This window comes from Sinohyriopsis cumingii, chromosome 6 (assembly GCF_028554795.1).
Source record: "Sinohyriopsis cumingii isolate HCF-2022 chromosome 6, ASM2855479v2, whole genome shotgun sequence".
NCBI lineage: Eukaryota > Metazoa > Mollusca > Bivalvia > Unionida > Unionidae > Sinohyriopsis > Sinohyriopsis cumingii.
The window spans coordinates 41874015-41885954 of record NC_142966.1 but is presented as its reverse complement, the minus strand read 5'-3'; the positions used below and the strand labels follow the sequence as shown (position 1 = coordinate 41885954).

General features: G+C 34.3%; 1 protein-coding gene across 1 annotated transcript; it reads right to left on the bottom strand.

The window, feature by feature from the left end:
- Positions 1 to 276: 276 nt before the first annotated feature.
- On the bottom strand, positions 277 to 9747 carry LOC149796784 (uncharacterized). The gene is made up of 5 exons (XM_089960646.1): positions 9680 to 9747; positions 5689 to 5826; positions 4882 to 5016; positions 1813 to 1950; positions 277 to 708 (listed from the first exon to the last, which is right to left on the bottom strand). The coding sequence occupies exons 1-5, from the start codon at positions 9745 to 9747 to the stop codon at positions 660 to 662; spliced, it is 528 nt and encodes a 175-aa protein (XP_089816772.1). The 3' UTR covers positions 277 to 659.
- Positions 9748 to 11940: the final 2193 nt, after the last annotated feature.

The window sequence follows — 11940 nt, the reverse complement described above, 5'->3', positions numbered from 1 at the left end:
AAATCAATGTGACGAGGATGATAGCGATAACGATGAGGACGAAAATATGGGTTTTACAATTTTCTAAAATTATCTGATATGATCGAAATAAATTACAGTAAAACGTAGATAACTCAAACCTCTATGACGCACAACCCTGAATCATTCAAACGACATTTTCCGCATTGGAGTACTGTCTTCTTTTAAATGTGACCTCGATAAATCGATATAATTTTTTTTTTAAAAATCGAACACAAAATTTAGTGCTGCAATATTTTCATTCATTGACACTTTTACTGTATAATTTTTATTTAACATAAAGCATGTAGGTAAATGAATCCTATATTATTCAAGATGCCCAACTTAAACACATTGATAAGTCACATTCAATACACATAATTATTTCACTCTGCTCAGCGAAGTTATAGTCTATCTTGATATATCCATGGTCTTCTTTCTTCATAATGACTAAATTCTAAGTATATAGTCAGTTTAACAATTCTTGATGCAACTAGAATCACATTAAACATCGTTATACATAAGCCAAATTAATTATTTCAGAAATTAGTTTGTTAATCGGTACCATTACTATGTTATTCTTGAGGATTTTCCTTGAGATCGGCAAAACTTGGAATATAGTACATGTGTACTTAAAGGCTTCTTCTTTTTCAATTGGTAGGTTAAGCAGTAATTGTTCCACACTCACCAAAGTGAGCCAGTTTCACGTGGCTGAAAAAAATATAATCATTGTTAAATATTCATATTTAAGTTTTATTGACTTATATTTTGGTTTGAATATTTATATTGTGCAACAATAACAAAACAAATTCACCCGTCCAGGTGACTTTAGTTTTGTTTGTCTTCAGCTGAACACCTAAAGCTGCCCAATTTTAACTTGTCGTCTAACGGAGTTATGGGAATAAGTAATCACAGTCCGGTGGCCTACGTGGTTAGAGCATCCGCCAAAGACTTTTTAAAAATGGTACTAGCAGCTGCCTCGCTTGGTGCTCAGCATTAAGAGTTCAGTGTTATGACTGCTCGACCTGGTGTCAGGGTAATGCGACAGGGTGGGGCATGATGTTACATGTCTGCGGCATGATGCACTAGTGCTAGACATCACTATAAACTGTCACACTGCAGACATCGTAGCGAGATGACTGAAAAATTATTAAAGCTACGCTAAAACTCCAAATCTGTCTCTCTCTCTCTCTCTCTCTCTCACACACACACACACACAAACACACACACAGAAGTAATCACCTTGATGTCAATGTTAATGAAACCGTACACGCCAACGTCTGCCGTTTACTGTTACCCGTCGTGCATCGCGTATCGTGTTGTCGTCTGTTTTTTTTTTGGGGGGGGGGGGGGGTTTGCTCCATACTTTTACTAATTTCAACTTCTAAAAACTCCATCTCGCCTATTTCAAGTATGGACTAATACTGTCGATCGGTAATTTTCAAAACAGCTACAAAATGACATCCCGAAAACTGCTTGGTGAATTTTAACCAAGACTGTTGCATGATCATGAGGGCATTACGGGATATTTTTTAATTTTTTTAAAACTCTAAATGTCATTTGCTTAACATGTGGCTTATCGGTCAGACTAGTGAGAGGTATCAAGATGATTTTGGTCTCCTGTTACATACATACATACATGCATACATACATACATGCATGCATGTATGTATGTATGTATGCATGTACAATTAAGTCTAGGTTACATATGGATTGTCCTGTCAAATTGTTCAGTGTATGGGATCCCTTGTCTGACTGAATCGCACGCACACACAACTCTCACACGTAAACATCGATGACCTCCTATGGACTCACCTGCATTTCATTTCACATTCATTCGCATAGGTAACACCGTCAGTTCCACAAACGGGATCGTAAATCTGACTGCAGGGGTTGGCGCAGTCGAACTCTTTTGCGGTGTGACAGGGTCCAGTGTGATCCAATGTGACTCCACTATGAAATATAAACAAAATGCATTACGAAGACATGCCCACCAGTCATACACTCGCTGAAAGGTCGTAAAGCAGTTTTTCATGGAATAAAACCCACCATAGACTTTTAAAAACGTTGACGTATTTCTTAACGTTATAACGAAAGTCGTACCGTGGAGCTACCTTAAATGACAGATTATTTCTCCACGCGTTTGTAAGATCTGTTCGATTTAGAAAACAGTTTGCATTAGCGATCTATGGACAATAATAGTGTCTTTACTAATGCAAATTTTCATTTGTTATGCGCTCATAAAATCAACATGAATGCCCTCAAATCGTAACTAAGCATATATGTATAGTATTCAACGGCATGTCAGCACATTCCTGACTATAAGGTGTCGATCAAAACCCAAGATCAAAATTATAAATAGGCACTACGATATCGGTTATTTCGTAATATTTCGGTCATACTTAAGACGACAATGTGGCCCGTATGTATTCATTTCGTTTCAAGATATATATATATATATATATATATATATATATATATATATATATATATATATATATATATATATATATATATATATATATATATATATACATAGTTCTCAGATGTTTTCTCAGGTCAAGACTGAAAACGTTGGATCAGGTAATTCTGAACATGTAACTTAAAAATATGCTAATTAGATCGGAGGGTTCTCAACTTCACTTTGGATCTGGACGTAAGATCTCTTTGACAAATCCATCAGAATCACCCAACAGTACGCTGTGTAGGCTTTTAGAGTTTTGTATGTAATAAACGTTAAATAAGTCCCTCTGAATGAGAAACGAGTGAGAGAATGAGGACAAACAGACGCTTCTGAAATGAATTTATTTACTTTAATCTTTGCTAAGATCCAGAAATATAGATAGGTACTACAGTCTAAGGTTGACATGCGCATAGTACTGCAAACTTTTCAGCGTGTGGTGCAAGATGATTCAATCGAAGATTGACAAATACTGCACAACTGCACAATTCCGTCAATGTTGAATTACTGGAGAAAAATACTGAATAAATAATACTTATAGGTTACTATATCTCCATGAGAAAATACGAGCTCATGCCCATCCATTGGGAAATCAAAAGCAAACGTTATTATTATGTTTTTTGTTTATTTGCTGTTTAACTCTTGCTTCTTGAAAATGAATAAGGACATTCTTGAATAGCCTCCGCGGCTTTCAGTTAATTGCTTTCCTAACTGCAACGTTACGCATGACAATCAGAATACATGCAATGACATATTGTAACATATTATTACAAAACAACTAATATATGAGGACTTTTCTAATATTAAGCAAAACAATTGTAAAGCCAGTATCATTTTAGTATCGTACTATATATTAGGTTCCTACGGTCCGATATAAAATAATGAAACGTCTTTTTCTCCAAACCACTTAACATAAAAGGAATACATTAAGAAATAGCTCTGTGTTATTTAGAACAAAACAGTTTGAACAAATGATGCCATAGCAATATCATATATGAAAATGGACACCCGAAAATGGACACTTACCCCACCCCCTGGATTTCACCTCTAAATATGTTTTGGCCTACATCCATAAAACTTAATAGCTGGCCTCTATATATTTGCCACCCACCTACCCGCCCCCACCCCAAAAAAAACCGCAGGCACACTAGTATATGAACGTCATTACTAAACTCTGACAAAAAAAAACACATTAAAATAACTGTATATCAAAACGATATTCAATATAATTTGGCTGACTATTGTAGAAGGAATACTGTCAAAAAGACTTATTAATGTTTGGCAACTAATAAAATTTATGTACATTTAATATCGATGAAGATACAATTAGGCAAACCTTGAAACAATTGTTTTCATAACATATGAGAATAACAGCATTGAAAGAAAACTCTACAGAATGCATAGCACTCATCCAGATTTTGTTAAACTAACTGCTCTTTCGTCAAGAATTATTTTCTGTTTTGGACATAAGATTCGAGACCCTTTTCAGTAATTTCTCGACTCTACTGACTTTTATATGTCACCCTGATTCTTGTTTACATGCATATAGATTGTCTCATTGCAATTTTCATTGCAAGAGATTCCAGTTCTAGAAACAAACTAAATACATGCAAACACCTTCGAAACGAGCAATTTCTCCTTATTTTAAGTTATTGCAGTTTCTGTTCAATATATATAGTAGTTTATATTTCTGCACATTGTATATAGACCGAGTGGTCTAAAGCGCTCTCCGTCACGGATCACTGCCATCTCGCCTCTGCGTGAGGTCGAGTCTCGGATTCAGCCAATGTGGGTATGTGAGAAAGCTTGCCAGTAGCTTCTCGTGGGTCGGTGGTTCTTTCCGGGGTTTTGCCGGGTTCTTCCTCCACCGTTAATACTGGCCGCCATGAATAGCCTATCTTGTGCTGAAAACTGACGTTAAACCCTATAAGAACAACAGCTATATATATATATATATATATATATATATATATATATATATATATATATATATATATATATATATATATATATATATATATATATATATATATATATATATATATATTAGTGTCTCTTGTTCTCTTAGTCGAATTTTTTAACGCTTCCTTCCAACACATAAACAACTGACACCATCGCACCAAAAGAGAACTATCATCAGATCCAGACTTTAGACATTCGCTTGGTTAATTTTAAACATCTAACTGTTTTTTCTAATTACAGAAGCAAGGTTCTAAACATCGTTTTTAATCCTGACATATGTTATGTTGGAACAATCACTCAGAAGCCATCGACAATATGCTGTGTTAACATTAGACTTTGTTATATAACTCACCCAGAATAAGGCCCATCCGATGATTTAGGGAACAAGGAAACCCTTACCTCATCGACGCCCTCAAAATGAATTAATGAGTTAGTTGAAGTTGAATTATTTTCAGACTTACCTGCATTTCATCGTGCATTCGTTGTCATAGGTCTGTCTATCCTTTCCGCACACGGGCATGAAGATCGTAGGACATACGCATCCATCAACGGACCTCTTGGCCATGCATTCGCCTGCATTAGCCATTGAAACATTCCTAGAAAACAAAACATTTATCAGGATGAAAACCGATTTCAAAGAACTATTTAAGATTTTGTTCAAATGTTGTATTCTTATTCAGCTTCCGCTGTAGATCAATTAAAGAATAGCTTAAAAAAGATTAGTTGTGCACCCAATTACTCATATTTTCGCCACTTTTCTTTTCTGTTATTTAATAAGATTAAAAAAAACTTAATGTATTATTATAACTTCAAATTCATTTTTCAGAATGTTTCCAGTGTTATTGTTTAAAGCAGGGATTTCAAACACGCGGCCCGCAGGCCGCATGCGGCCCGCCAAACCGTATCCTGTGACACGCAAAATGATTAGCGTCACAAGATGTCATGAGAGATAACAAAGGTAATGCGGTCCTTGGGCGATCAAAAATGCCCTCATGCTACCCTCAGGGTGGTTTGAGTTTTGAAATCCCTGGTTTAAATGTGCAGCGACGATGTGCATTCCCTTTCTCGTATTGTCAGGTATGCCTTTTCATCGGTTGTGAAATCATATGAATCTTGCCACTGTTTTATATAAAATTAAATTTTTCGATAGGTTAATTATTTGTTGTCATATCAAAATTGTTAAATGACTGAGCTAACTGAATCAAACGCACATTCAGGCACACACAACAGGTACTCGCACACAAATGGATGACCTACTCGTGGCTCACCTGCAATTCATTTCACACTCATTCGCATAGGTAATATGGTCAGTTCCACATACAGGGTCGTAAATAAAAGGGCAGGAACCGGCGCAGTCAGTTTCTCTCAGGGTGTGACATGGTCCCGTGTGAGCCAATTGAACTCCACTATAAAATATAAAGAAGCTGTATTTCTGACAATTCCACGTGTGATAAGAAAAAGAAAATCAACTTTTTCTTGGTGTTATAAAACATAATACACTGTTAAAAACGTTGACGAATTTGTAACGCCATGATAACATTTATGACGTAGAGTTGCGCAGAATCACATTTAGACCATTTCTGCATCCATTTCAAAGCTCTGTTGGAAAAGAGATTTGATATAACAGTCACGAATACAGATCTAAAGACATTGATGGTGGCTTTGCCATCACAATCAAAGGATAAGGAAATCACCTTGAACCATCTAAGAGATCGTATGTATGTATGTATGTATGTATGTATGTATGTATGTATGTATGTATGTTTAATGGCATGTCAGCTTACTCTTGAACATATAGTGTTAAGTAAACGCCAATATCCAAAAATTTTATAGGCACTACATTATCCTTATTTCCTAAAAAAATCAGTACATATCTTAAATGTTGATGTGGTTCATATTTATATATTTTGTTTCATAAACTCTTTGAAATTAGGATTCGAAAATAACACGATTTCAATAACCCACTCGAAACATGTTTTTTGTATAGGTTTACAATAGGTCCACGTACGCATAACCCACTCGAAACATGTTTTATGTATCGGTTTACAATAGGTGCACATGCGCATAACCCACTCGAAACATGTTTTATGTATCGGTTTATAATAGGTGCACATGCGCATACGACTGCTAACTTGGTAGAGTGTTGAGTAGTATGACGTAAGGCAGTATCGAAAAATACTCAGCAGTTACGATAACGTTTAATTATTGCTAGAACAAACTGAATATATAATATGTATAGATAACTACATTTGCATGAGAAAACATGAACGATCTTTTTCGTGAGCGATATTCCAGACCATTGAAAGAAAGAAAGCAAGGTCTATCTTTTTGTTTGTGGTTTTTCATTTTCGATGGAGCAAAGATGCTGATTTAATGGATTGACTGATTGAACAATCATTACCCGGAAATGAATATCAAGATGTTTGTGATAATATTACATTACATACGTCGTTCAAAGTCTATTACAGGCTATGAAATAAGGACAAATCGTTCTTAACGTTTACTACATATATAGGCATGGATTCAGACAACAATTAAAACCCAACTTAACTTGGTATAATATCTTAATTGAAGCTTTGCTTAACACAGTCAGAAAAGCAGTCAGCAAAAGTGTGTTATTATTTTTCGCTGTTTCTACGGCTATGAAAATTACCAGCATCTTTCATTACCTTTTTATACTTAAGACACGATTATATCCCTTGACTTCTAAAACCATCAAATGTTTACATTCTCTGTTTTTATCGTGTATGTTGGGGATTGGTTTGGTTTGGTGTTTTACGGCACAATACATGTAGGTTCTTATACAGTTTAATCATATTGTATTGCCAAAAATGGGCCGGCTTCATGTTCTCACAACATTGAAAAAGCCCTTCCTCTGCAATCGATAAGACATTTGCATAGATAGCGGCACTAAATCAATGATATCATATAACTATATGTAAATATACATGCCTCAGGGAAAATTGGTGAGAGAGAGAGAGAGAGAGACAGAGAATTTTATAAATTAAAGATCGATGGAGAAATTGTGCAAGAGAAAATGCACAAAAACGAATACAATGGCTACAAAATTAAGAACATTATTTCTTTCTATATTAAATTAGCAGCTGAACTGAGAAATCAAATTTTAAATAATCCTTAATCATGTAAAGCGTTTCTTGTCTTTAATATATGTTTGTAACAGGTCAAAAAAGCGAATATTACCATTCGCTGTAAACTCAGATGATCCTCAAAACGAATTATCTAAAGTAGTTTGTATATAGAGATGGTTTAAATTTTGAACCAATTCTTACTCTGTTCTATATATTATTTGCGAGTAAAAATGTAATTGTGTGTATTTTCTATATCATCATCACAATCACACAATCTGTTTTCGTTCAGAAAACAATGGCTCTATATTATGTACACATAACAATTCCTCGTGTTTGATTTGATTGAAGTCAACTGACCACTGCCTTGACCAATCGTCAGTCGTTGGTAAATTTGTGTTTAGTACATATTCAATTTTTTAAGTGTTATTTGATGAATACGTCAGCAGAGAGTTTCCTTGCACTCAAGAAGCCGTCCCATATCTTTCATAAACACACGAAATGATAATGGACCTAAAACAGAGCCCCGTGGTAGGCCAGCCTCAATATACTGGACACTTGGTTCGGTAGTATTTACTCCAAAAAACGTTTGTTGTCTGTTAGATAGGTAGTCAGGGAAATAATCAATAACAGCGCTATCAATGTCAATACACTTTAATTTCTTTGTTAGAACGTTTTGCCAAACGATGTAAAATGCATCAGCTACATCATAAAAGACCAAAGATCACCCTCGATATAAAGCGCAGTACATGTACAATGGTACATATCTATGAGCTCAAATACGGTATAATTGTTTGCAAGAAAACCATATTGCTATTTGCATATAATATAATTTTTGTGTACATGGTTGCATAGATGGTTAAAATAATTATTTTCATACCACAACTCAACAATGAAATAGGTCCGTTATTAAAATATCCCTTTTTCTGGCACATCCCTTTTTTAAACGCTTACCTTGCTTTTACGGTTATTTTATAAAGATGGAAACACTTTTAAAACAGGGGACATGTTGAATAGAATGCAGAGTAGTTTAACTGTGGGTACGACAGGGTTTTATTTAGCATATGGTGTCTTATTTTATCCATGTCACATGCTTTGCGGGTGGGTACAGTGCTGATCATATACATCTTGACATATGTTATTAATATATTAGTTAGCATATTTATGTTATTTTATTGTCAAGACAATTGTAATAAAGTGGCTGTCCCGCGGACAAAGCACATAATCGATACATCTGATCTAATAGTAGGATGTTTAACCTGAAAACTTTCCGTCGATGGGTCCACCAACTCACGGTAGTCCGCATATTAGGTCTTATTACTATAGCAACCTTTGGCAAGCATCTCACAAATCGCATAAAAATCAACTTTGTGTTCAAACATTTGTCTCAACTTCGCAAATTTACTCGGAGGGATATGATTAAATTCTTAAAGACATGTTAACCATAGTTGTTTATTTTTTTCTGACAATAATCGATTTCTCCTTGCAGTGGTAAAATTTATGCGGCTTGCTTTTAAAGTCATAAACATGGTCGAATTTATTAAAATGACATTGATAATCTTTCAACACAATGAGCACATTATAAAACTCCATACACTTTTTGTTACATATATTTCCAATAACAATTTACTGTTTATATAACAAATGTTATGCATAAGTATTGGGAATCGGTTGAAATTCAATGATTAATCAGAACCGATCAATATGTTTTCATGAACAATGGTAAATTTGCATGCTTAGTAATGTTATAGCTGACGGAATGATTACCGGTAAATCTGTCCTCTGCCATATTGTTGGCCCATGGATTGTTTTTAACAAGCGAAAGGCTGTTATTAGTGTATTTTACTTTGCCTGGAGATTTCGTCCCAAACAAATTCGAACTGAAAAAATGAAAACTTGAATAATTTATATTTAATTTTAGAAAATCATAATCTAAAGACTGGTTGATTGAAACTCACGAGCCAATTTTTAATGTTTTGATTAATCGTCATGACTAGAGTTTTTAAAACTATTTGTGACAAATGTAATTTCAAATTGACATACATTTACCCATATAGCGTAGACAAACAGAGGGACAACATATATATATATATATATATATATATATATATATATATATATATATATATATATATATATATAGACGAGTTTTAGTGTTATATATTGACATTACTTGCACTCCATTTCACACTGGTTGCCATACGTCTTCCCGTCCAGACCACACACCGGCATGTACTCCATGGTGCACAAACAAACCGGATTTCCGGCTGGAAAATAAATACGTACTTAGTGAAAATATATGTGATTGATGTAACTAACGTACGTACATAGCAGCATAACTAGCACAAAACAGCAAATATACTATTCATATTCATGAAAGTTTACAACCATAACCAAAAAGTAACAACATATATGTTTGCAAAAGTACTTACATTTTTGATTTCTAAAAATCCTGGTTAAATTTTGTTTTTCTTCTTCTTTAACTTTGAAGTTAAACGAAAACAGAGAGGGGAGAGGGTGCGTTCTCACCTGCAATAGTCAAAAGGCCGAAAAGGATTACGATAAGGACAGACTCCATGGTGACTACTACTTATTCGGTTGGGCTATGTGCGTAGTCAACTTCCAGCAGTTTTGCGATTGATCACTGTCCAACAGCCTTTTTATATATTTGATAGGCACGTAATTTAGGTCGCTTTCAATAAAGAATAGTCAAGAACAAAGACACATTACAGTAGTCACTCCGCTATACAGGACAGTTCTAAGGAGCAACCACGTGCCTGTCCACATTCACACTGCCACCTCTTTAGGATTTTTTTTAGCCATGGACGATGTATGTATCAGCAGCTTATCTGATAGGAACGCATTCCAAAGTCATTTAATCAGGGTCTATATTGGGCATTTGTCGGGGTGATAGGTGGGGATATATACGGCTGTCATATCATGGTATCAGGATGATACGGGATCTTTGTTGCTTGCTCAATGAGCAATTACAAATCATTTTAGATTTCACAGAATGCCCGTCCCTGTACCAAGCCGTTTCAAGTGCTTTTCAAGTACTTTTCACGACTTAATTTTTAGCATCGGTAACATCAAATTTTTTTAGAGCACACTCTGTACCATTTGTCCAAGACAGCAGACTATTCCATTGTACATGGCAACTGCATTACAGAATATCACTATCAGTATACAAACACTAGACTTGAAGAATACACACAAAAAATGTAAAAGTCAGCTTTTTCTTGATAGATGCCAGTAATGACATCCTTCGTTGATTTTTTAAATTTCTGTACCTTCTGTAATTTTGCCAAACAGCCAAAGTTGTATCGGTAAAACTTTACTATAAAACTCGTTAAATGCAAATATTTATTTAAACTGTAGTTTTAAAAGCAATCTAAAACAAAAAGAATGTCAGCATCTTGGGCTTTATCCCTATACAAATATAAAATATGAAATAAACCATCTATAGTCACCCTTTGAACCAATGCGATGGTAATTCTTTACAAAGGCCTTGGACGTATCAATACATATCGAATTAATTATTGTAGGTCATATTCCGCAAATTACAATATCATCACTTTTATATACATGGCCTAATTTAAGGCCTTTTATATGTTACGGCTAATATGTCTATGTATTTTTGTCATAGCTTTGATCATAACTTAATTGATCGTCCAAATCTTCGGAATTAATTTTGTTTTCAATTCTCGTGAAATTCTAATTTCTATACCGAATATATTTTGACTCTTCATCACCAAACGAATTCCATTGTATTATTATTAATATTAATACTATTAGTAGTAGTAGTAGTAGTGTTGTTGTTGTTATTATTATTATTATTATTATTATTATTATTATTATTATTGAAATAAAATGATAATACGTGATTCGGATGATTACTCGTGTCAGCGCATGGGCGTAGAACATAAACACATGTATACTTTGGTTTAGAATGAAGTGACTATGTCAATCTTAAATATAGGGACTTAGAAATATTGTAGATATAGAAGATGACTATCATTTTATAATGATGTTTCTTCTGCAAGCTCAATGGCGAAAGTATGAATCAGGAACACGATGTACACCCACCGACCGTAGTAAGTAAAAGTTAGTTCGTTTATGTATATCTGCTAACATTGTTGAAATCATTAATATTCGGAAAATATATTCATTTAATATTATAATAATTTTGTGCATGATCAAATATCATACAATGTCTTTAACAATAACAAAAGTGTATGCCCTCCAATGCAGGGATCAAATTAGTCATTATATGCACATTAAGAATATGTATTTGTGTGCTAAAACCAATATCAACTATATTGATACCTTTTATCCTCTAGAACAATCATTTCACTTTCCTTTACAATGTTGTTATTACTTCGTAATTCTTAACACTCCATTTTGTAACATGGTTGATAGACTGCACACTCCAGG

Bases quoted from the DNA above. Each gene is read 5' to 3' on its own strand.
- LOC149796784 (XM_089960646.1), bottom strand. From the start codon at position 9,747: ATGGAGTACATGCCGGTGTGTGGTCTGGACGGGAAGACGTATGGCAAC. The intron at 5,827-9,679 runs GTAATGTCAATA...TATATTTTATAG, and splicing joins CAGTGTGAAATGGAGTGCAA to TGGAGTTCAATTGGCTCACA. The intron at 1,951-4,881 runs GTAAGTCTGAAA...TATATTTCATAG, and splicing joins GAATGCACGATGAAATGCAG to TGGAGTCACATTGGATCACA.